General features: G+C 39.3%; 1 protein-coding gene across 1 annotated transcript in view; it reads right to left on the bottom strand.

The window, feature by feature from the left end:
- Positions 1-26,347, bottom strand: part of LOC118803014 (dolichyl-diphosphooligosaccharide--protein glycosyltransferase subunit STT3B-like) — a gene marked incomplete at its 5' end in the record, with an annotated part of 47,211 nt that extends 20,864 nt beyond the window's left edge. The window contains 3 exons of the mRNA XM_036563510.1: positions 3,299-3,397; positions 11,475-11,574; positions 26,282-26,347. Coding sequence (XP_036419403.1) covers positions 3,299-3,397; positions 11,475-11,574; positions 26,282-26,347 — 265 coding nt within the window. The remainder of the gene's footprint in view (positions 1-3,298; positions 3,398-11,474; positions 11,575-26,281) is intronic.
- Between the last annotated feature and the right edge of the window lie 629 nt (positions 26,348-26,976).

Below are 26,976 nucleotides of genomic sequence, written 5' to 3'. Positions count from 1 at the left end.
AATATTTTAATGAAACATTTTAATTAAAACATGCCCTGCGATGGACTGGCGACCTGTCCAGGGTGTATCCTGCCTTCCGCCCAATGACAGCTGGGATAGGCTCCAGCACCCCACCGCGACCCAGAAGGATAAGCGGTTTAGATGATGATGTATGTATAATTAAAACACTTTTTTTCAGCTTTCGTTTTCTGCTCTATACTGTTTACTTTAAATGTGTTTTTTTTAATGCATTTAGTGTCATGTGATTTCTGAGGAGATCTGGGAGTTTGAGTTCCTATTCGTAGCCCAAACTCGTTATGTGTGTTATACTCTCTCTTTGTCCTGTTATGGCTGGTGACTGCTACTTTTTTCCTGTTGTCAATCTTCCAGTCCAGTCTTGGTCAGCCTATTTAGCAATCTTCAGTGCCCTGCTGCTTCTTTAGAGCGCACCACATCAGAACGAGTCACTTCATCTCCAAATCCCAGCACTTGTGTGAGAGGATGATGGTGTATAAAGCGTCTGGGCCGAGAACTCTTAAACACATGCTAAGTGATCACTCATCTCTGAGACTTTCATAAGCGCAGGGCAGATGGAGGACGCTGCAGGGGGCAGTGAGTTTTACACAACATATACATTACCTTCTGGAGCTGCCCTTAATTACAGACACTTACAGCTGAGTGCAAAAGAATGGAGGAGAGTGGAAAGTCCTGCCGAGACCCTCTTCACAGAGACCCTTAACCAGCGTCACAAGCCACCAGAGCGGTTATAACACTTAGTTTATAACACATATTGCTCTGGACTCTTAGTGAAAAATGCCGCTGTTGTCAATCTGATGTTTGAGCTGTAACAGAAGTGGAAGCCTTTTTGGTGATATATAGCAGTACATAAGGGCACTTTCCATGATTAGAGTATAATTTATATCCCATTATGTTTTTGAAGGAAAAAAAAGACTGTTGTTGTTTTTATTTCTGTGTAAATTGAGGAGATCTGCACATTAACTTAAATTAAAATTAAAAATTAGCATTTAAATGACCATTCAAATGTCTGTATGCACCTTTAATGTGGTGATTTGAGCCGTCCCACCTCACCGATATATGAAATATATTGATTAAATCTTCCAGTAAAAGCATAATTACAATGTTATTTGGTTCATTTCCAAACAATTTAATGTTATAAGAATGATTTTTTTCCATATTATTGGATTTAATTTAGCAAAAACAGTTATTTTAACTGCAAATTTTATGTGCAGCCCTGTTACCCAAACCACCACCCCCCCCAGAAAAACAGAACATTCTGTTTATGATGACATAAACAGCAATTTGCATTATCTTGTTTTCTGCAGAATGACCATCAGACAGGTCAGTGTTCTCATTCTGTTTTCTCAATTTACATACAGAAAGCTGATTTGGCTGCAGCAAACCTTGACCATTAAACCCTGTTACCAAAAAAAAAGAATATATATTTGTCTATTTGTTTATTTATGTACATTATATGGTTGTTAGTAGTCAGCATTCAGCTTGTGCGCCCTGTCTGGCTGAATGCTCCTCAATGCTGCTTATTTTAGGCTAAATTCACAACCTTGTTACCCATTTATAACCTTAAGTTACTTTAGATGAAAATGGAAATGAAAATAAATAATGGCTTGAAGCAAATATTTAAATGAAAACATTTTAATTAAAACAGTTTTTCAGCTCTGTTATTTAGATTTTTTTTTTACTGCATTAATATCAGCTTAATGGGAAATATGATATCTGACTTCAACCCTGTTATCGCTTCAACACTGTTACTCAGAATTCAACCTTGTTATCCAGTCATTTTTGGTGAAAATAGTCTCAAAATATTCAGTAGGTTATGTTGCCAGAAGTGTCAATTTGGTAAATTACTAATACATGAAAAATTTCACTTTTTTTTAGAAAGAAAAAAACTGCATTTTTTCTTGCATTAGTAATTAGTAATTAGTACACTGACAAAATATTTAATTAAAATGTTATAGTTATATATAGATGCAGTTGGAACTTTGATAACTTAACAGAAGAAGGAAAAACATCATTTTTACTTAATGTAAGTCAATGGAAACAGTAATGACCAAGTAATTTTGGTCCGTTTCTTTTGGTCCATTCTTCATGAAATTTACATACAATGTAAAGGACAACAAGCATTTTCAAATTCTGTCAAGAAATATAGAAACCATACAAAAACCTTTTCTATTAATAATGTGAAAAATATTTCTCAAAAGCATTTTCATTATCATTATGAATTCAATTAACACAGACTTATATCATTATCTCTGTAAAAACTGGTAAGAGGGTTACAAAAATGCTATTAATTTCAGAAAAAAACAGCTCATAGTGTCTGATTTAACAGCCTGAGGTGGGAAAATAACATTTTCTGAAGATGAAGCACCGACTTTAATACTTAATCAAAAAACACCAAAGAAAAAGTGCATTTTAAAGGCCCAAATGAACTCTAATCACAGAAAGTGCCTCAGAGCAACAGATTCTCCATCATGAAGAAGAACCATTCATATGGTCCTCTGAGGTGTTATGGTTCTATGTATAGCTGCTGCCTTGAAGAACTTTTTAAAGCTGTTTTAATAATCAGATGAGGTTGGAAATTTGCGTGCTGGTATGTTAGAACACTTATGGTCACTGTTATGAAACCTTCTACCTCCAAAACGGTAACTTTACTTTTAATGTAAGTCATTTTGGATTATGTTTATTGGTCCATTCATCTTGATCATCAATGTGCACACAGTCTGCAGGACAGTCGGAGTCAGAAAAGTAAAAAACGACAATAATGGAGAGATTTTGACCCAACAGTGTTGTTATATGAACCCTTAAAGGTGTAGAGTGATCATTGCTGTTTAGCTACACTATTTATTTACGTATGATTTCCGGGAGGTTCATGTCTGCACTTCTCTGTTCTGTTTGTTTCGATGCCGAAATATGGCAAACATGTATGTCATATTTTTTTTCTTGTTTCGTCACAACAGCTAACTTTTCACCAAATTCAAATCCTAAAAATATATCCCCTTTGACTGACGCACTCTAATACAGTCTGAACTGAAAGTTTAGAATCTGTTTTCCACACATTTTCTGCTCTTGTTTTAATGAACTATGAGTCAGAAATAATAACTCATATAAACTAACATGCGACTGTGTCGTCACTAGAGACACGACTCCTCATCAGCTGGAGATTCTTCTGATTGACATCCAGAATGTAACATTGTGAACAGTCAGTCAATCAGCCAGACGGAGATGAAGACAGTTTATTAGTCGCTGCTTACTGACCAATCAGGATTTTGTGGGCGGAGCTTACCGGCTGCAGCCATGTGTTCACTCGTCCTGATTGGCTGGAACCCGACAAAGGGGATCTGCATGGACAAAACCAGACCCACTACGTAGAACGTACTGTAGGCTGAGAGAGAGAGAGAGAGAGAGAGAGAGAGAGAGAGAGAAGAAAGAAACAGAGAGAGAGAGACAATGAGAGAGAAAAGAGCGAAAGAGAGAAGAAAGACAGGAGAGTGACAAAGACAGAGAAGAGAGAGAGAAACAGACAGACAGAAAGAAAAGAGAGAAAGAGAAAGTGAGAGAGATAAGAGCGAAAAGAGAGAGAAGAAAGAGAGAGGAGAGAGACAAAGATGAGAGAGAGGAGAAAAAAGGAAAAAGAAAGAGAGATAATGAGAGAGAAAAAAGTGAGAGAGGGGAGAAAGAGTGAGAGAGAAAGGAAAAGAGAGAGAGAGGAGAGAGAGGAAGAGGAAAGAGACAGAGGGAAAAGAAAAACAGAGGAATAAGTAAAGAAAAGAGAAATAGAATGAGAAAAAGTGAACGACAGAGAATGAGAAGGGAGGAAGGAGAAAGAGAAAATGACCGAAGAGAGCGAGAGAGAGAGAGAGAGAGGAGAAAGAGTGAGAGACAGGAGAGAGAACAGAAAGGTAGCGAGAGAGAGAGAGAAAAAAGAGAGATGAGAAAAGAAAAGAGAAGAAAGAGATAGAGGGCAAAGAAAAAGAGCGAAATAAGAAAAAAGTGAAGGACAAAGAGGATGAGGGATGAGGGAGAGGAAGGAGAAAGAGAAAATGACCAGAGAGAGAGAGAGAGAGAGACAGAGAGAGAGAGAGAGAGAGAGAGAGAGAGAGAGAGAGAGATCTTGTTAATATAATGGTAATATCTATGGTAATGTTTATGACTGATTGAGTTGTCTCAGTGTTGTTGTTATTGTCTCAGTGTTGTTGTTGTTGTTGTCTCAATGTTGTTGGTGTAATTATCTCAGTGTTGTTTCAGTGTTGTTATTGTCTGTGTTGTTGGTGTAATGATCTCAGTGTTGTTATTGTCTCAGTGTTGTTGTCGTTGTTGTTGTCTCAGTGTTGATGTTGTTGTTATTGTCTCAGTGTTGTTGGTGTAATTATCTCAGTGTTGTTATTGTCTCAGTGTTGTTGTCGTTATTGTTGTTGTCTCAGTGTTGATGTTGTTGTTGTCTCAGTGTTGTTGTGTGTTGGTAATCCTGCACTGATGCAGCGCTGCAGATCCGTGTAGTGAGCAGTAATCCCACTGTGACCACTCCTCTCTGCCGACTACACCAACAAATCCACTGGTTTATTAGGGAAGCGGCGATATTTCCGAGGCGGCCGTGTAGGTCTTCCTCCTGTAAACCGCGCGGCTTCAGCAGTGATGGCTGGAGTGGAGTGCGGAGCGGGTGAGTGTGAGTTGCGGAGGGAGAGAGTCTGAGAGGCATGAAGGTGGATGAGCTGAAGCTGAGCTGTGTTCCTCATCCATCTGTGAGGAGGACGAACCCAGCACCACTCGTTTATAAAGCCCTGCTCAGAGCGCTGCAGCCTGAATGCGCTCGGCGGTGCAGGATTACAGCAGGAACATCAGGATTACAGAGCACAGCTCGCACCTGCAGCCTTGTGCAAAAGTTTGGGCACCCTGTCAAACTCCATGTTTTGTTGACTTTCTAAGTGTAAATAAGTTAATGTAACACGTCCTCTACAGAGAACACACTTCTGCACGTGTTAATACACTATTACGGTTTATTTTTTATACTGGGAAAAATGGCTCATTTTATATTTTATGCATTCTTTTTTCCTGTATATTAAACTCAAATAAATATAAATTGTGTACTGAAATTGTCAGAAAAGTGTCATATTTTAGTGTGTGTTAGAATGAGTTCACTTATTTTTACATAGAAAACCAAAAAAATGTCATTTAAGCAGGGGTGTTCTAACTTTTACACACAGCCATACATCTTTCGTATAACAAGACTTTCAAAACTTTTGCATTAGCAACCAGTGATTTTAAATTTTATTTATTAATGGTTATTAATTACATCACAAATACTACTAACCCCTTATAATTCCAGGCTTATTTCATACTAAGGCTGATTATAGGTTTTAGAAGTATGTAATAAAACTGTGGGCCCACCGGCAGGTCCTGGCCATTTAAGGGGTTAAAATTATTATATGCTTATTAATGATTTTATTGCATTTTTGATGTAATTAAGAGCCATTAAAAACTTTTTAAACTTCAAAAACTCAAGACTCAACAGAAGAGGCTCTCCATGAGCATGAGGAACACTGAGAGGAACCAAGACTCAACAGGAGAAACTCACTAAGAACATGAGGAAGAACCACAGAGAGAACCAAGAGTCAACAGGAGAAACTCCTTAAGAACATAAGGAAGAACACTGAGAGGAACCAAGACTGAACAGGAGAAACTCACTAAGAACATGAGGAAGAACCACAGAGAGAACCAAGAATCAACAGGAGAACCTCCTTAAGAAAATAAGGAAGAACACTAAGAGGAACTGAGACTCGACAGGAGAAACTCACTAAGAACATGAGGAAGAACCACAGATAGAACCAAGAATCAACAGGAGAAACTCACTAAGAATATGAGGAAGAACCACTGAGAGGAACCGAGACTCGACAGGAGATACTCACTAAGAACATGAGGAAGAACCACAGACAGAACCAAGAATCAACAGAAGAAACTCCTTAAGAACATGAAGAGAAACCACTGAGAGGAACCAAGACTCAACAGGAGAAACTCACTAAGAACATGAGGAAGAACCACTGAGTGGAACCAAGACTCTAAAGGAAAAACTCCTTAAGAGTGGCCTACAGGAGGATGGATTTTGCTTTTGAATCTGGGTTCCTCTCAGTGGTTCCTCCTCATGCTTTTGTCCAGAGGACCAGGTGCAGTTAGTTTTGTTCTAGCTAGAGGTGTTGAACTTTTGCTGATGGAAAACATCAAACAAACATCATTTGTACTTTATACTGCACATGAAATTGCAGTAGCAAAAGTCAAGTCCTTTGTTAGGGATTCCCCATGACACTGTGTGGAACCCTGCCAGGGAAACAGATTTCATACGGGAAAATGTTAGTGTGTCCTTTGCCCCAGTGTCCTGCTTTTGCCTCTGCTCCTCTCTACTTATCCATCCATCATCGCAGTGACCTTAAAGAAAAGACGCGGGTCGCATGGCAAAGTGCCATTTTAGAGTCAGAGTGAGATCGTTTAAGAGCTTTCTGACATTTAACACAGAACAAAAAAGGTTCAGAACCAGAATCCCAGAAACCGCTCAAGCCCAGTCACCTTCAATACTGAGCTGACAGCCCAAGAACACTAATGGTGGGCTGATGAAATGCTCTGTTAGACACCGCAATCAGGACGCCAATTTCTGGCACTGAAAAGAGGATAGGTGGATAAAGAAGAACAAAACAACCAGCAACAAGACAACACACACATTAATCACGCTTTCTGTTACACTCTCAGAAAAAAAGGTACTAAACTCAGTACCTTTAGTCAGGGAACATAACTGAACCATAATTTGTTGAGATTATATTTTCTAAGATGTATTGACTCCACACACCCCGTCTCGTCTCCAGGACTTTATTTTACTGTTCTGTTTTAAATCATTCGGTTCTGAAAAGGTACAAATACGAACTTTTCACCTGGAAAAACTTATTTAAGGTTCACAATCAGACCTTAAAACCACTGTTGAACCTTTGAGGGAACATTTACATTGTTTGTACCTTGATGAATGAAAAATGTACCTGTACAGAACCTTTAATTCTAACCATGTCGAAAACCTTTACTGATCAAAGTTTTAAAGGAATAATCTACCAAAATCAAACTTTTGCAATTACTCCCCTCCTTACACTAAATGTAGGTGATCAGCCAAGACATGTTTGGTGCCTGAAGTTTGCATCTTTAGTCTTTCACTGGAGCTACGAGGCTAATGTAGCTTAAATGTTATGTAAGCTGAAAGCCCCCCAAATGGACAAAAGGATGTGCAAAGTGAATTTTTCAAACAGTCCTGAGGGCGGAGTTCACACTGTGGTTTTACGAAGACGGAAAAGTTGCGGTGTTTTGCTTTGTTGGGGTACACACTTCTGCATCTTTCAAAGGTTGCTTAGGGCTATGTTTCTACCTGTTGCTAAGCAACAACAAAGTAACTGTCAGTTAGCTGTGATATCTACAGGCAAGTTTAGCTACTGCTATTAAATAGCTAATGTGGTGCTGCTAACAAAAAGCTAGAGGTCTGCACAGACTTCAGTATTAGTGCCCACACTAATAGTAACCACCTATTATGTCCACCTGCACCTGCAAAATCTAGTGCTTCCCGCACGCCACCCGCACCTGCCCACTGGTGTAGACATACCAACACAACCCCCTACAACACGGCAGAACAAAGGGGAGGGGAGGACCAATCAGAGAAACCAAGATTCAAAAGGAAAGCGCAGCAGGAGGAACAAAGACCCAAACAGAAAACCCATTGCAACATGGTGGAAGAACCTCCAGATGGCACCACAGCCAACCTTAGCTTCATTTTGCTACTTCTAATCTGTATCAACATTATGTTTTTATCTGTATGAACATTATATTATTAGCTAATTAAGCTACAACATCTGCAACACAGCCCATGTTTCTATGGCATGCCACAACATGGGTGGTGAATGCATCAGGTTATGACTGCTAATGTGTTTTTCTCTGTGGCAAACTTGCAGCTTATTTGTTGCCCATCTGCTTACACAAGTATCCGATAGTTGTCCGAACCCCCCACCACCTAGCAAGCCATAAACCTACCAGCTAGAGTCCGCAACCTGTTGGCTGTTTATTTGCCACGGCAGCAGTGCCTCAAAATGAATCCCACCTGCAGATTTTTTGGCAGATCATTTGGGACCTGCGGGTGAACACACCTTCTAAGCTAAACTAATAATCTACTTTGTGTTTGTTATGATTTTGATCTGTGAAGGACTGCAACCATCCCTCCATTACAACTGTCACTGTCTGTGTTTACATGCAAAGATTGTTGCCAATCTGATTGAATTTATTCTGATTACAGATTAAGACTGAAGTGTTTATTCTCACTCTACTCAACAATCTGATGGAAATCTTCGTTTAAATGCTCACTACAAGTAATCAGATCCAAAATGACGCACATGCGTACAGAACCACTTATTGCAGACATTACCATGACAACCAGCATCATGTGAGTCAGACGTCAGTGAGTGAGATGAGCAGCAGTGAGCAGTGCTTGTGTTTTTAATTACTTTAAAATGATGTCAGACTCAGGAAAACGTCCTTCACATGTCCTTATTAAAGAAGGCCGAGAGGAAGACGTCGTGTTCTGAGACACATAAGCTGGACGTCCGTCCCACCGCCGTCTTTTAAAGATCAGAGCATAAACTTCGTCTCCTCTGCAGACCAGTTTCTGCTCCGCCATGTTGAACGGTATAAACTTTCACTATGACGCGACGAACATGATCAGAACGGACTTAAACTTTCCGATAGGGAATGTAATCAGATACAGGCGTTTACACGGATATTATTCTTCTATTTAACAGATTATTTACAGGATTACCCACCTCGATCAATTAGGTAGAAACTGTATTCCGAATGTCCTCAATCAGACTAGTCTATTCTGATTGAGGTGTTTACATGGATGTATTCTATTCCGATTGACCTATTTGTTGGATTATTAATGGAGTATAAGGTTCCATGTAAACGTGGCTAGTGAAGGCCTGCCTTAACTTTGATCTCATTTGTTACACAAGAAGAAAAATGCTGATGATGTAGGCTACTTGACCACATTAAGTCAACTCAGAATACCTGGTGTTCTGCAAACTTCACAGCCACAAAGTGCACAAAATAAGCAAGGCGCCCAGTTAGCATAAAACATCTCTCCCACCAGAAAACAACAGGAAAGAACAGGGTCCCTCCGCCAAAAACATGTACAGTGTGAGCCCCTCATTCTGTGTCAGAAACCACACAATCAAGTCTTTTAGATATTCTGAACAGCTTTACATGGTTTGAGGCTTTATACATTCAGTTAGCATCATGCTAACTGGTGGGGCATAAGCTTCCCATACTTGTTAGCTACATTAGCCTCGTAGCTCCAGTGCTAAAACTAACCCAACAAACTTCAGACACCAAACACATCCTGGCTGACTGACTACATTTGGGCGTAGGAGTGAAATTTGCGTAAATTCGATTTTTTTTTTGCTGAACTATTTAAAGGCTCTGCACTCAGTTTGAGATTTCGGGGCGCAAGCTGGCGTCCGGATGAATGATCATGCTGGTGGGCCTGGCCCCACTGGGACAGAAGAACTGAAAGACTGAACACATAATGACGGCCCTCCTGCCTTCCTCAAGAAGAGCTATTCATTTTCCAGGGCCTTGGAGAGCGCTATTGTACAAGGTGAGTTATACACACAGTTAAGAGCGAATGATGTGGAACCCAAAGCGATCGATCTCCTCTGCCTCCCCGAGCCTTCAATAGCGCTGTCCCAACGTTAATGCAATGTTAATGACATGTTCTCCCGGGCGCCTCAGACCTGGAGTAAATTACACGTCTTCTGGCTGTTCTAGCCAAATATCTTTAGCAGCTGCTAATGATCAGTCTGCTACAGCTCTGGGCTCTCAAGGCCACCACACACCAGACCACCTAAAAATCAAAACCATTGTTTTTGTAATGAAGGTAAACAGCCCAGCACAATGCACAGTGGAGGCAAAAAACTTAGAAAATCACATGTGGCTTAAGTGTACACAGAGAAAAGCAGTCAGTCTAAAGTTTTCTGGAAAAGTGAACAAATGTTAATGGCATGCTAAGCTAACATTACTAGCCTAGTCTTTTTCACATCATATCTTTTACCTGAAAAACTGAGTTTGTGAAGAGTTAGCTAGCTGGTATTAAATGGGGTAAATAAGTTTCATTCCATTAAATTTATCTGAAGAGTGAAAAATGAACTTTATCGTCACTCTCACTGCAACACATTCTATAGCTGTGCTTTGTTCTGTATCAATTATGCAGTGCCTCAGTGCAGTGTTTTCTGCACAGTGTTGTGTTTTGAGTGTAGTGTTTTCTGGACAGTACTGTTTTCTGGACAGTGTAGTGTTTTCAGTGTAGTGTTTCTGCACAGTGTAGTGTTTTCAGTGTAGTGTTTTCAGTGTAGTGTTTCTGCACAGTGTAGTGTTTTCAGTGTAGTGTTTTTTGCACAGTGTAGTGTTTTGAGTGTAGTGTTTTCTGCACAGTGTGGTGTTTTCAGTGTAGTGTTTTCAGTGTAGTGTTTTCACTGTAGTGTTTTCACTGTAGTGTTATCTGCACACTGTAGTGTTTTCACTGTAGTGTTTTCACTGTAGTGTTTTCACTGTAGTGTTTTCAGTGTAGTGTTTTCTGTACAGTGTAGTGTTTCAGTGTAGTGTTCTCTGCACACTGTAGTGTTTTCAGTGTAGTGTTCTCTGCACACTGTAGTTTTTTCTGCACACTGTAGTGTTTTCAGTGTAGTGTTCTCTGCACACTGTAGTGTTTTCAGTGTAGTGTTCTCTGCACACTGTAGTGTTTTCAGTGTAGTGTTCTCTGCACACTGTAGTGTTTTCAGTGTAGTGTTCTCTGCACACTGTAGTTTTTTCTGCACACTGTAGTGTTTTCAGTGTAGTGTTTTCTGCACAGTGTAGTGTTTTCACTGTAGTGTTTTCACTGTAGTGTTATCTGCACACTGTAGTGTTTTCAGTGTAGTGTTCTCTGCACACTGTAGTTTTTTCTGCACACTGTAGTGTTTTGAGTGGAGTGTTTTCTGTACAGTATAGTGTTTTCAGTGAAGTGTTTTCTGCACAGTGTAGTGTTTTGAGTGGAGTGTTTTCTGTACAGTGTAGTGTTTTCAGTGTAGTGTTTTCCACACACTGTAGTGTTTTCTGTACAGTGTAGTGTTTTCAGTGTAGTGTTTTCCACACACTGTAGTGTTTTCTGCACACTGTAGTGTTTTGAGTGGAGTGTTTTCTGTACAGTATAGTGTTTTCAGTGAAGTGTTTTCTGCACAGTGTTGTGTTAGCATAGTGTTATGTGTTTCACACAGCGTAGTATATTCAATATAATGCTTTCAACACAGCGTAGTGTGTAAGATTTAAAACAGTAGCCCGAAAGGGACATCTTCACGATGGTCGTCGTGAGTTCTAATACACGCTTGGAAAGGGAGGGGTGAGGGAGGGGGACTCACCGATGTAGACTCTCTTACTGAATCGTTGCATCAGCAGCAGCACAAACACATGAAGAGGAATCAGATTGATGATGAAGACGTATCCTCCCCACGCTGAGACCTAAACACACACAACAGAGACAAGAATCAGACCAGCAGCTGACACTGAGGGTGGGCAGATAAATATTCTGATGGACAAAATTATTGCTCATATTTGAAATAAAGATATTCTCATTGAAACAAGCTTCAGGCTGAATTTGGCTCCTTTTATAATGAACCATTTTTGACCAATTTGTGGTGCTGGAAAGTTTCTTGCACTTCCTGCTGACCATCAAACGTCCTGAGCTTAAATACATCTAAAAGGATTTTTCTCCACTGTGTGAAAACTGTTTTCTGTGAAGTACATCTTGTGGTTCTTTCCATCTCAAACTCTCAGATTTGTACTTTATGTGCTTTTAGCAAATGCGCTGATGAAGCCTGTTTGCATGGGTGCCTGATTTTATGTGGAAGTGGGGCAGCAAAGTTTGGGGAAGTTTCTTCAGGGGTTTCTGTTGCACTTATATATTTAGCCCTCATGCATTTAATTACTGCGTTTAGTGTTCGCTGAGTTGAATTAAGCTATTAATTACATCAAATAGTTGCTAGTTTATTATAAATTGCACATATAAATAATACTGAATCTTGGCAAAAACAAAGTAACACTAGTTAGCCCAGTCAGACATGCTAAAAACTATGCTGCATCAGCTAGCTATTAGTTAGCATATCGATATATATCATATTATATATATATAGATAGATAGATAGATAGATATCCTATAGCACATACACAGATAATAAATCATAAATATAGTACATAAAACATGGCAAGATGATAGATATCTATTATCACTTTGCTGCCGACTGCAAAATATGGAAATTATTTATGGCAATACAGTTCATGGTTACCCAACTAATGTCAGCTAAAAACTGCATTGTATTTACTAGCTAGAAAGCTAGTTAGCACACCTAGCTAGTAACTTATCAGATAAATGTTATTAAGTTAATAACTAGTTTCTTGTCACTTTGCTGCTGAATGCAAGATACCGAAATTCGTCATGTCAATACAGCTGTTACTAATGTTAGCTCAACACTACACCTCAAGTAATAGCTAGCTAGCTAACATATCTAGCCAGTAATTCTTTCAATAAACATTAGCAAGATGATAGTTACCATCACTTTGTTGGTACCTGCACAATACAGAAATTCTTTATGGCAATACCGTTTAACATTAGCCAGCTAACACTAGTTAAGTGTTTGGGTTTTTGGACAGAGTTCGTGTCTGTTAGAAGTGACAAATTTGTTCCATCAAATGAAGATTTAAGCAACAAATGTCCCATTATGAAAAACATTCAACAACTCCTAAAAAAGTAAGATTTTAGACAAAAAGAGAAACTCTTTGTGAACAGTGCTTTCTACCTAGAATTTTTAATATGCCATTAAAGCCGGGGTTACACTGCATGACTTTTTACCCCTGTTTTAGCCCCGATTCTCAGTCTGAGTCTGAGCTGGTCGGCTCTAGTCTGCAGATTTTCGGGTCAATTGGAGTTCACAGTTGGAGAGAGAGTCGAGTCGTGTGTGAGGGGCGCAGACTCAGATTTTTGGCCTCCTGATCGTGTTTCAGACCAGGCGGAGTTTATCTCACAGTGCAGGCCCACTGCCTTGGGACTACATTAAACTGCCAACGCACCAGTCAGCATATCGTTGTCCGAAGTGCTGAGAAACACTGACCCACCAAGTTCAGCACCACTTTTTTCTGGACAGCAAAAACAGTGTAGCCTAAAAGCAGGGCGGACTCAGTGGCCATGGCTAGCAGCATCTGATGGCTCACACTGGTTTCCAATCACACTGCAGCCTTTGGCATCTATAAAATGCCACCTCACCTCACAGATGGGTGATTGAGAATGTTCCTAAGCCTGTGCTCCTCCCTTGTGGCTTCTGTGTTTTGTTCTCCCTCTGCTCTCTCTCTCTGCCTCTCAGGACAACTAAGGACCACTCAACAGAGAAGGTTGGATGTACTTTGCTATTTTTCTCCCAATGCCTCCCCATTAAGACCTCCCTGCTGTCTTCCTTGACCATCTTTCAAAGGTACCTTTTTCCTTGTTTCCTTCCTCTCTACCAAATACTTTATCCCCTTGTTGTTGAACCTGTAAATAAATCGTCCAGTTGGGTTTCCTTTTTTTTGGTCCCTACCACCTGGCTCCTGTCTCCATGCTTTATGACCCCACCAGCTCACAAGTGCCCCACAACACTCACCGAGCTCTAGGAACACTATACTAATTACTAATGCTAGGTGGGGCCTCCTGTTGCTTTTAAAACAGCCTGAATTCTTCATGGCTTTGATTTAACAAAATGTTGGAAAAAATTATTTGAGATTGTGGTTCATAGTAAGTAGTAAGTAAGCAAGTAAGTAAAGTTTATTTATATAGCGCTTTTTACAACAGGTGTTGTCACAAAGCAGCTTTACAAGGAAATCAGCATTACAGAAAGAAATCTGGGTCCAAGCCCTCATGAGCGTCGCCAGTGGTGACAGTGGCAAGGAAAAACTCCCTAAGAGAAACAGGAAGAAACCTTGAGAGGAACCAAGACTCAGAAGGGGAACCCATCCTCCTCTGGTCGACACCGGATAGCAAACATTGTTAGCATAAAGTATTATAGTACAAAAACAGGGTAAAACGTGAAGGAAACAATTAATTTGAATAGTTCAGTTCATGCTGCAGCAGCAGCATCAGTGGGGTCAGGTTGTGGGGGTGAGGTTTGCACGGTGAGCAGTGGCACCCGATCAAGGCAGCAGAGGCAGCAGCATCAGCAGCAGGATGGGCAGCTGTTCAACTCGGCAAAAGAAAGAGAGGAAAAACACAGTCAATGGGTGATTGATTAATTTGAATTAGTTTGAATGATTGATTGGTTCAAGTGAATAATTTTGAATAGTTCATGTAGCAACAGCAGTAGTATCAGTGGGGTCAGTATCAGTGGGGTCAGGTTCTGAGGGTGAGGTCAGTGGGGTCAGCATCAGTGGGGTCAGGTTGTGAGGGTGAGGTTTGCACGGCGTTGTACAGCAGGAGGCTCAATGTTGGTAACCCGGTCCAGAGGGCTGGCGAGCAGTGGCACCCGATCGAAGCAGAATCATGTTAACAGATTTTTCAGCTTCACTTTTCTGCTGCAATACAATGAATTCATTTTGTTGCAGTCAAATTCTGACCTCACCATCTGTAAGCCTCAACGGAAATCGAGATCCATCAGACCAGGCTATGCTTTTCCAGTCTTCAACTGTCCAGTTTTGGTGAGCCTGTGTCCATCGCAGCCTCAGCTTTCTGTTCTTGGCTGGCAGAAATGGAACATGATGTGCTCTTCTGCTGTTGTAGCCCATCCACCTCAAAGTTCGACGTGTTGTGCATTCTTAGATGCTTTTCTCCTATGATTGTACAGAGTGGTTCTCGAGTTACCGTAGCCTTTCTGTCAGCTTGAACCAGTCTGTCTGTTCTCTGCTGACCCCTTTCATCAACAAGGCATTTCTGTTCGCAGAACTGCCGCTCACTGAATGTTTTTTTCTTTATTGATCCATTCTGAGTCACTCTAGAGACTGCTGTGCATAATAAAAATCCCAGGAGATCAGCAGTTACAGAAATACTCAAACCAGCCTGGTCTGAGACAAACAATCATGCTGCGGACAAAATAACTAAAATCACATTTGTCCCCCATTCTGATGGTTGATGTGAACATTACCTGAAGCTGCTGCCCGAATCTGCATAATTCTATGCACAACTGGCTGATTTAGATAATTGTATGAATGAGTGTAAAGGTGCACAGATGTTTTTAATAAAGTGTTTGGGGAGTGTAGATCTAGTAGTATATGTCTCTATATACAGCATTAGCAAGTAAATAACTATAGAAATGTTAGCAAGACAATAGCAATCTACTGTTACTTTGCTGCCAAATATCAGGTAGATTTTTCCTTTGTTTCTGTCCTTGCACTGTTTGAGCCAAATAACCCACTCTGTTGCACTGTTTCCGTATAACCACTCAGTGCCTTGCTTCGAAATAAACCTCGCAGCAAAGAGCACCTTCACTGCTCCTATCCTCAAATGACAGTTTTGTTTTAAAATGTAGTTTGTTAAACTCATGCTCACAGATTTATGGCAAAAATCAATTGTGGCTCATTGTTCAAGAACCAGTAGTTGATTGTATGTGATGGCCTCGTTTGCATTGGTTAAACAGGCACATGCAAATAAGCAGCAAGGTTGCCAAACACTGTCCGAAAAATAATATGGTTTGTTAAGGAAGTTGGCATTGCAATGAAATATCATCAAAACATAGCTAACACTGACAAGCCTCTCAAAACATTAGAATAAATAAATAAATATACTAATAAATAAATATAACACACACATATATATGCAGTAACACAGTGCTGCAGTCACACTGATGTGGTGGTGGTGTGTTAGTGTGTGTTGTGCTGGTACGAGTGGATCAGTGCTGCTGGAGTTTTTACACACTGTGTCCACTCACTGTCCACTCTATTAGACTCTCCTACCTTGTCAGTCCCCCTTGTAGATGTTAAGTCAGAGACGATAGCTCATCTGCTGCTGCACAGTTTGTGTTGGTCATCCTCTAGTCCTTCATCAGTGGTCACAGGACGCTGGTTGGCTGAATGTTTTTGGTTGGTGGACTATTCTCAGTCCAGCAGTGACACTGAGGTGTTTAAAAACTCCAGCAGCACTGCTGTGTCTGATCCACTCAGACCAGCACAGCACACACTAACACACCACCACCACCACCACCACGTCAGTATTACTGCAGTGCTGAGAATGATCCACCACCCAAATAGTACCTGCTCTGTGAGGGTCCATGGGGGTCCTGACCACTGAAGAACAGGGTAAAAGGGGGCTAACAAAGTATCAGAGAAACAGATGGACTACAGTCTGTAACTGTAGAACTACAAAGTGCACCTATATAGTAAGTGGAGCTGATAAAATGGACAATGAGCGTAGAAACAAGGAGGTGCTCATAATGTCATGCCTGATCGGTGTAAATACCTTCATAGTCATGAACACCCATCAGACTTACTCCACAGAATAACTCTATTTCCAACACAAACTTAAAGACACTGCAATGTGGAGCCAAAATCAATCTACAGAAACAAACTCGTCAGACAAACTCGATACTCTGCAATTACCCACAGAAAAGCAACAAAACAGCAGGTAGATGTTGCAGTTATTGCCAGTGATCTTTGTGACTCACAGCTTATTGAAAATGGTGTAGAAATTGTGTGTAAACTGCAGATTGTAGACTTTCAGTACATACCACGTTAGTGTTAGATATTTTATTAGAATTTGAATTTGATGAAAAGTTATTGTGTGCAGTCTTCTTTTGCAGGAATAACAAAACGTAAATGTATGTTTAATTCATTATGTTACCAATTTTACATTACATTAAATTTACAGGGTAAATCTACCCCAAAACATCAGATTTCAGAAAACCGTTTTCAGTTCCAGTGTACAATAAAATATTTGATTTCCTCACTTTTCAGCAATGCATAAAACAGCAAACACATCTCTGTGCTTTCTGTTGTGGATGCGAAACACATTAAATTGATGCATAATCAGTGCAAGTTTCAGACATCTAGTGTCGACACTTTAAAACATATGACTTATCAAACTTCACACTTTTTAGGGGACCCAAAACATGATATTGAAAAAAAGAAGTAAATTAGGAAGCCATATAAACTAAAACATGTAGTTATACGATTATAATATATGCATATCATTCTATACCAGTGTTTAATGCTTAAATCTTCACTTTGTAAATCTTGCAGATAAAAAAAAAGGCATTTGGCTAAATCTGCCACATTTACTTCCTGCAACAGTGATGTTGACTAATGTTTACTGTCTCTATTATTAACAATGTAAATATTTTCTTTTTTAATCTGATTACAGCTACAATTCAGCTCCTCTATGGGGTTTTCAGTGTTGTGTCAGCACGTGTGCTAACTGTGGTGTATGTTCACTTCCTACAATGAATATAATACTTCTTACAGGAGTCCCAGTTTAAACACTGACACCTGAAGGTCAATTAACATACAACACAACTTTCTATCATTCAGTTTGACAGTGAATCTTTCAGTAAATAATTTAGCAGCCTTATAATGAACATTATTGGAGGAGTCTGCTAGGTCCTATCACCATTTATAACAGCAAACATTCATTTTACTTCATATGCATGAATTGTTTTTACAAACATTAGTGAGATCCTACTGGTGTAGGTTTCCCCTTTTCTGTGGTTTTCATAAATGTAACTTGCGTCCCAGTAGTGCCCCCTCTGGCAGACATTCAGACCACAAAACACAGCTTTATAATGGCCTGTGTACTAATCGCTAATCTGAGTCACTGAGAAACGATTATTATTTTTATCAAGTACCTGATTTTAATTGAGTAGTCATGACATCTTTACTAATCTCATTAGAGACTGACAGCCTACGTAGCATACTGCTTAGTGCGTCATTAACTCTAACGTGATTAAAAGAATTTAAGCTGTAATGCATTACACTACTGTCTACAGGAGAAAGTAATAAGATTACTGTAACACACTACTTACCACTGTGTTACCCCAACACTGGACACTGGTTACTGATACAGCTCAGTACAGACATTTACAGTGAAACAGACCTCATATCTTAAAGGTGGAGTAAACATTCATATTTAATTTCCCTGTTGGAAAGACAAACATTCATGTTGGCTATTAAAAGCAGCCCACAGACATCAGCTAAACCAACAGCAACTCCTCCGCTCCCCGAAGAGCGCTCTGTAGGATATGAAAGGCAAACAGACTGTTTTCTGGTGAATATGAGGGGAAATGATCTGACCGGTTCTGCCGCAGCCTTTTGAAGAAAACAGAGTGGAATCAAGATCAATATGAGCTTTTAAAAGATTCACACACACACCAATCACATCAGAAAGAACACTGAGAAAATACTGGGCTGGAGAGAATACTATCATTCATACAGAGAGAGAGAGAGAGAGAGAGAGAGAGAGAGAGAACATGGCTGTATGATATAAAGAAAATATCAGTATTGTGATTATATAGCTACATATTCGAGATGCTATGCATGTTTTTTTTTTTGTAATTGACTATAAATTATTTAGTACATGCATCACTTAATCTAAACAATTAATTTTTTACAATGAAAACTATGGGACAGCCTACAGCAAGAACTACCAAACCACACCAAGAACAGCAACAACCATATCAAAAACTACTAACCCATACAAAGAACTACCAAATCACACCAAAAACTACCAAACCATGCCAAAAACAGCAACAACCATAACAAAACCTGCTGAATCATACCAAGAACTACCAAACCACACCAAAAACTACTAAACCACACAAAGAACTACCAATCATAGTAAGAACTATCAAACCACACCAAAAACTACCAAGAACTACCAAACCAGGCCAAAAACAGCAACAACCATAACAAAACCTGCTGAATCATACCAAGAACTACCAAACCACACAAAGAACTACCAATCATACTAAGAACTACCAAACCATACCAACCACTACCAAACCACACAAAGAACTACCAAACCACACCAACAACTACCAAACCACACAAAGAACTACCAAACCACACTAGCAACTACCAAACCACACAAAGAGCTACCAATCATACTAAGAACTACCAAACCATACCAACCACTACCAAACCACACAAAGAACTACCAAACCACACCAACAACTACCAAACCACACAAAGAACTACCAATCATACTAAGAACTACCAAACCATACCAAGAACTACCAAACCACACAAAGAACTACCAATCAAAAATCTGGTCTATGCTGGTCTTCATATGCTGGTTTTACTGGTAACCAGCCATGCTGGTCTATGCTGGTTTTTCTATGAGGGTCATTGCAAAATTAAAAAAATAAAAAGTTCAGTTTGCTCACTTGAGCACCAAATAGGTGAACACTGCACGATTTTCAAAGCAGCATTCAATAAACGCCAAATGTCAAACTATCCAACAACTGATTAATGCTACACAGTGCTGCTAACTAGGAGAGGGGAGCTAGTTAGAGTTAGCTGTTGTCTTAGCTAGCATGATAAAAGCTCTGCTCACTACAGAACGGGTTTAATTCTTCTCAGAACAGAGAGAGAGAGAGAGACAGACAGAGAGAGAGTTAAAGTGATGGAGTGATTAGATGTACAGTATCACTGCTTGTTCTCTGAATCGATTGCTTTTACAGTCTCAGCAGGAGACCTTCTACCAGCTGCCTCTGTACACAAATCTCTCAAATACAGCTACACTGCACAGAGAGAGAGAGAGAGAGAGAGAGACAGAGAGAAAGAGAGTCAGAGAGAAAGAGAGACAGAGAGAAAGAGAGACAGAGAGAGAGAGAAAATACAATTCCAGTGAAAGGTTTGGACACGGAACAAAAGCTTGGTTAGAAGGCCTTATGTACCGCTCAGCACAGCACAGGCTGGGATGTGGGGGTCTCCAAGGAAGCTTGTGCCCAGGGGTCTCGAGAGACCACGATCCATCTCTGGTAAAAAAAAAACCCATGTAATCTTCACAGACGTGGGAACATGTGGTCTTTAAAATGTTGTGACGAGTTTAGACTAAAAGCACAGTAATCATGGAGATACTCATTGTCCACATGTACACTGGTGTGGTTTAAAATCCTGTCCACACAGGATTCTGTCCACTCTCTGCCTGCAACTGTTTCACCAGTTTTTTACTATTATTGTCTTTTTTCATGATTTATTTTATTATTTTTTTAATCCCCCCATTTATTTATTTGTTTATTTATTATTCTTCATATTCTTATTTTAATTATTATTTTGTTATTTTATTATTATTGTCATTTTAATTCAGTTTTATTTTTTTACTCGATCTTATCCTCCTTTCCTTTTATTTATCTACCTTTGATTTCATTAACTTTTACATTTTAGTCACGCTTTAATTATTGTTATATATATATATATATATATATATATATATAATTTATTTTTATTATTTTATTATTATTATTATTATTTTATTTTTATTTTTTTACCTGATTTGAGTCATTTTTATTATTAAATTTACTTTGATTATTTGATGTGTTCCTACACATTATCAATCCCTTTTCCCTGTGTTAACTCGGCAACCCTGTAAATGAGGTTCCCTCTCAGTGTTCTCTGAGGTTAAATAAAGGTTGATTGATTGACTGAAAAACACCCTGTCGAGATCTTGCCAACACATAACGTAGTTTAATGTAATTGCTTCACATACGTGCCTTACAATTGTCAAAACCACCTCTCTCGACAATCCAGAGGCGTTTGTCGTCCTGTGTAATCTCCCCTCGTCTGCTAAACAGCAGAGCGTGCAGGCAAATTTTTTGACAACGCTGACAGACGATGTCATTACAGTCGTCTGCCCTTCAACGTGCAGATGAAGCCGCTCACTCAGCGGCAACAGCCGTGTCCTTGACAAATGATAATTGTCTCGCCGTTCTTCAACAACCACTTCGTTTTCAAAGAAAGCTGGTGATGCTGATGGTGGGGTCTGCGTCATGGGAGAGCCGGATTTAGCAGTGACCTCCATAGCGACTCTACTCTTCAATATAGTGTAAGAGTAACATGTAACAAGTCCTGTTAGCAATGTTAAAACTAGTGCTAATTTGGCTACGTCCACCGCAGCACAAAACTGGCTCATATAAACAGAGGAGATAATGCCAAAAGAGCCAAAATCTCTTCCGAATATCCGTGGAAGGAGCTTGGTCCATTTTCAGTGACCTTCATTAGAAAGCATAATACAAATTTTCACGGCTATGCTGACAACTTGACATCACACATTTCCATTCCTTCTGATTATCAAGAAGGCTGAGTGTCAGATATTAAAGCTATAAGCTATGAGAGGCCTTGTGTTGCTGCGATTTTACCACGGGTAAAGGTGTTCTTAGGCACGACACAAAGCTGAGTAAAACTCACTTCCCTGGGATAAAATCGCTGTAACGCAGGGCCTCAAGTGGCTTATTGCTTTTATAAAAACAGCAGCCAACCTAAAATATGATGAAATGCACCACTTTTCAGAAAATAATTAAATTTATTATTAATTATAATCAACATAAGTATTCCGTAAAGAAGTGTAGTTCCTTTAAAGTTTGATATCGTTGCCACACAACCATGGACAGCTGAATGAAAAGAACGTTTGGTCCAGCCTCCACTTTATAAGTACTTTTTGGTCACCAAATCTCCACCACGAGTCTTATTTAGCACCAATCTAGTGACGCCCTCTTCTCATGCAGGGGCTGAATGTCAAACCACTCCCTGCTCCCTACATAGTCCACTACATAGGATTTAAATACTGGATCCTGCAGCTCAACAGCGAATAATACAGCTAAGAAATGGTCATTTGGGACTCAGACACATCCACACCCGATACATGATGCACTGTTTGGCCGTAGAGGCTAGAATTTCTAAACTTTCACAGCTAGAACACTATTTAAGGGGTCATTTTTAGACTTTTATACTGCAGTTTCACAGTAAATCATACTGTACACACTTTAATCCAAGCCTGTGATATTAATGATGGAGCTGTTTAGGCTGTTTGCTCTCTTTTAGCCTGTTAGCTAGCTGACCAGTCCAGTTCTAGTTAAGAACATAAGTTTTCAGCCCCTCAGTTTAAACAGAAACGGGTTCTTACTTCATCAGTACACTCGGTGGTCCATGCGATCAGCCATAGAGTCAAAGATTATTCCATTAACAGAATTATTAGCAGAAGGGTTTGTCGTGATGTGGTGCAGTGATACACAATTCAGTCGCTGTGAGGCGTCATAGGTGTGCGTATATCATAGATTTCACAACGGCTTCTAATTTGACTCAGCCAATCAGATTTTGAAATGAATGAAATTAATCTTTGTGTTGTAATTAAGACCCATCAGTTCAAATGTTTACTATTTAATGAACTTTAAGGCTTAGTATTTATAAAATTGAAGACTGTTTAAAGAACTTTAAGAAGGCAGGCAGAGTTTCAGCAACATGTTTCATAAAGTTTAATAAACCTCTCCTGCAGTCACTGAGCAGAGCGGCGACATGATGAAGAAGCAGAACCTGATCGGTCCTCTTGTGTGTATTCAAAGTTCTGATTGACTGGCAAAATTGGAACTAGAACTCATAGAGCTAAGTTAGAGGTTGACTTTGGAGACAGAACCTTTTTGTTTTCTAGATAAAGAGTCCAAAAATGCATAGAACTTAAAAAACACCTCACATAATGTTAAAAAGTTGTCACAGAATATAAATACGTGAAAAACTATTTGTTCAAAAATTGTCAGACAGAACCTTATAATTCCAAAGGGACGACTTGTCTGTAAAGCACTTTGAGCTGCCACTGGCAGGAAAAGTGTTCTATAAATAACGATTATTATTATTATTATTATTATTATTATTATTATAAAATGCAGTTTGCATGAGGACAAAAGGGCAAAACGCCAAGAAAAAGCTGTGTTTTGAAAAATGCCTGTGTACATGTGGACACGCAAGGCCTGTAAGCGAGTGACACTGAGTAGCGTGTGTGCATTACTCTCCTGCCTGAAGAAGCCTCTGATGTGTTAACACACGGCTCTTTTCTCTCCTGGCGGGAGCAGGTGCTGCTGGCACTTTTCTCTGCACGGTTTTTAATCCGTTAAATCATCCTCGCACGCTCCCTACACGTCCCTGCCTCCAGTGCAGCGCTGGAGCTCCACTTTACACAGTCAGGCTGAAGGACTGGAGCTCAGAATAACTGGAATGATGTAATTTGCTGCAAGTCTGGATGTTTTCTTTAGGAGCTGAAATGGTCTTTTGTAACGGTAACAGCAGCTTCTCAGTGAAGGTCCTACAGAACATACGGTCTGTACGTCTCACTGCTTTCCTGCTCTGACACATCTACAAAACTGCTGGGACGGGATTTCCATCTGTGCCAGTTCAACACAGGACGTCTGTAATGTTGATGGTCTGCTAATTCTACTGAATTACTTCAAACTGTGCTCCCACAGTAAAAAACTATTTAAAAAGGAGTGAAGTATTCAGAGCTTCGATATTTACAAGGAGTATGTGCTGATAAACAGGAGGCATTAATAGAGATAGTAATAAGCTAAATACATACACAATCATCATTTATAGGGTACTTTCTATTGGGAGGTGTCTGTCCCAAACCCTAACCCCTGAATTTACACTTAGGAAAATAAAACTTCATTTTTTTCCAATATTTTTTAAAGATCTTTTGGAATTCATTTTAAAGTGAAGCTGAAAGATTAACATTTATCATTAGAAAAACGATGCAACAAGTTTTCATGTCACTACCGAAACACACAGAGTTTTAGTTTGTAGGTGGAGCCTTATTTTAGCCACACCCCTGCATTTAAGAGCAGGAAGTGAGGCTTCATCCCTGTCCTTCACGGCCACATGGTGAGCAGTTAGATCCCATTGTTTTGAAGTAAATGTGTCCCAAAGTCTGAAAATCAGTCTGGAACATTAAGATTTTTCATATTTTCTGAAATTAAGTGCATTTTTGTGGTTTAATGAAAAATAATGATAATGATGTTATGTGTGAACAGCTGTTCAGGGCTGCGTTTGCTGGTCATGTACTGGCTGTGTTTTTGAGCTCAAAATGAGCTAAAATTGTCACACCGAAACAGTCACTACTGAAACATCAGATAAAGTTTCATGCAGTGTTATGATTGTTTTGGTAGTGACAGAATGGAAAGTTCAGTCATTAGTTTCAATAAAATAAACATAATTAAGATATACGGTCATTCAGCGCAGAAGGACTTAAATTTGTCACTACCGAAACAGTCAGTACTAAAACATTTGGTAAAGTTTCTGTAGTGTTGTGATTGTTTTGGTAATGACAAAATGGAATATACAATCATTTATTTTAATAAAATAAACAATATTAAGGTCTAAATTCGCTTAATGCAAAAGGGTTTAAAACAGTCACTACCGAAACAGTCAGTACTGAAATATTTGGTAAAGTTTTGCAGTGTTATGATTGTTTCGGTGGTGACAAAATGGAAAGTCCAGTCATTAGTTTTAATAAAATAAACATAATTAAGATACAGAGTCACTCAAAGCAAAAGGGTTTTAGTCTAAAGTCCAAGATCAGTTAAAAGTCTGAAATCTGTTTTTCATATATGACAGAGATGGGAGCAGCTGCTGGATTTACGCCCTGCTTTTACTCCAGAAAAGAGTCGAAAACATGTCAAAACATTTAATTTAGCTGTTTTTCCATTTACTCTAAGCTTCTGCCTCGCTGTCTTCAGTGTAGGCAGTGCGTCATTAGCGTTGTCATCATCGTTAGGCTGGAAATTCACAGTCAAAACTCAGCATCACCACATAAAAAACATTTTTATGTTCCAGTGCTCTGAGTTGTACCCTTGAGGACGCACCGTACATCAGCTTGATTTTAGCCACAGAGAACACGAGTAAACGCTTCTTTGAGCCTCAATATTTAAGAAACTCCTTTTTCACAGAATATGACGGCATGTTGATTCACACCGCATTAATATCATCTGGGGTTATTTTTACTGCTCGTTTCATAGATTTTAAAAGGCATCAGAATCTCTACTGGTGCGGCAGCAGGCAGTCCGTACAAATGATGAACATGCTGCACTTGAACGTGACTAAAATCACAGAGAAACAAAGGTAATAGTTACATTCCCCACTTCTCCATTTAAAACTACTACCATCCAAGTAGTGCTTAACTTAAAAAAGAAATAAATATATAAATCTCGCCCATTTTCCCCCTCACTGCAGATGTAGTAAACCAGCTGAGACTGGAGCAAACAGGTAATAGAAATGTATACCCCACCAATTAGCACTGTGCTAAATGCATACCTACAGTACTGTGTGGAAGTCAGAACCACCTGTCATTTATTTCCATATTCATTTCTAGTCAAAACAGCCATTAAGTATAAGATATTTATTTTCAGGAGATATTTCTGAGGAGATTAGATATGAGATAATTGATTTATATGAGGAAAGAGAAAGTCAAAGCAAAATAAGTGAAAAAAACTGATTAACAATGATTAAAATATGCAGAGAAAATGGAAGCTGTAATAATGGTAAAGGGTGAACACAATAAATACTAACAAAACCTAAATTTTTATGTAGTTGATTTGAGGCTGTAATTTTCTATTACAGTTTGCATCATTTTTTTCCTGATGCTAAAAAATAACTTATTTAATAATAAGTATAAGTTATACTTAAAGATGTCCATTTTGATTGAAAATTACACAAATGAAGGATGGTCTCTGACTATTGAAGAGTACCGAAAATCAGACACTTGCTCCAAACTGCATTGAGCATCTCGAACAGATGTGCTTTTGCAGTTTGTGACACTATATGACACACTATTATCTGCGAAAATGTGAATATAAACAAGAAAACCCTCTAATTTGACATTTGGGACTTTGTCCTCAGCCCACACTGTGGCAGAAATGATCACTGTCCAAATATTTATGAACTGCACTGGATGTGTGGTGCTGCAGAGGTCAGTGCAAGGTCCAATCTCTTCTCATGTCTTGCCTTACTTGAGAGGATCATGATAAAAAATAAACCAACCTGTGATATATATAACAAAGAACTGAAACCAAAGGGGACTCAGAACATACCCTTGAGGCACACCAATATATAAGAAAACTGTTATCTTTATTCTTAAACATTAAAGCTAAAGAGACCACCCTTTACCACACACACACACACACACACACACACACACACACACACACACACACACACAAACACATATACACTCATCCACACTTACCATGTAGAAGTAGCTGAGGCAGCAGCAGATGGTCCAGAAGACTGAGCCTGTTTTGATGGACTTTACCTAAACGGAGCAGAGAGAGGCCCCATTAATATCAATTAAGCTGCCATAAAACCGCACAAGCATTTAGAAAAGCATTTCATCTGCAGTAAACACACACACAACTACCAGAGGCCAATTTGAGCTCTCTAATTAAATGTGAGTTGAGGGATTGTGTAGAATTTGTGGGGAAACTGTGCAGGAACAACACTAGAGCTGGATGTGAGGGTCCTTGAGTGTGGGTCTTAAAAGTGGCCAAACCTTTTGAGTACACGAGGATTCAACTGAGGATTTTTGGCAGTGTAAGAGAGCGAGAGAAAGCGAGAAAGAGAGAGAGAGAGAAAGAGAGGAGGGATGCAGGATTAAACAGCTTCAGCTGAATTGGGTATTAGCAGGTAAAGACTGATGGGGGATAAAGTATATTGGGGAGGAGAGAGAGAGGGGGGTGGTTCTTTTTTCAGGAAATATTTCAGTAACACTTAATTTTAAGGTCTGCTTTTTAAAACATTAGCAAGCATTTAATATTAACATTGTAAATAGGAACACATCATTTGTAAGCAAACGTAGTTATGTGTTAGAAATGTTTTTATACAGTGTGTTAATAAGGCCTCCTGTAAATTAGTTATTACGTGTTTGTTGTCTGTTGAGTTACA

Source organism: Colossoma macropomum, unplaced genomic scaffold (assembly GCF_904425465.1).
Source record: "Colossoma macropomum unplaced genomic scaffold, Colossoma_macropomum, whole genome shotgun sequence".
NCBI lineage: Eukaryota > Metazoa > Chordata > Actinopteri > Characiformes > Serrasalmidae > Colossoma > Colossoma macropomum.
This window is presented reverse-complemented; position numbering and strand designations above follow the sequence as displayed.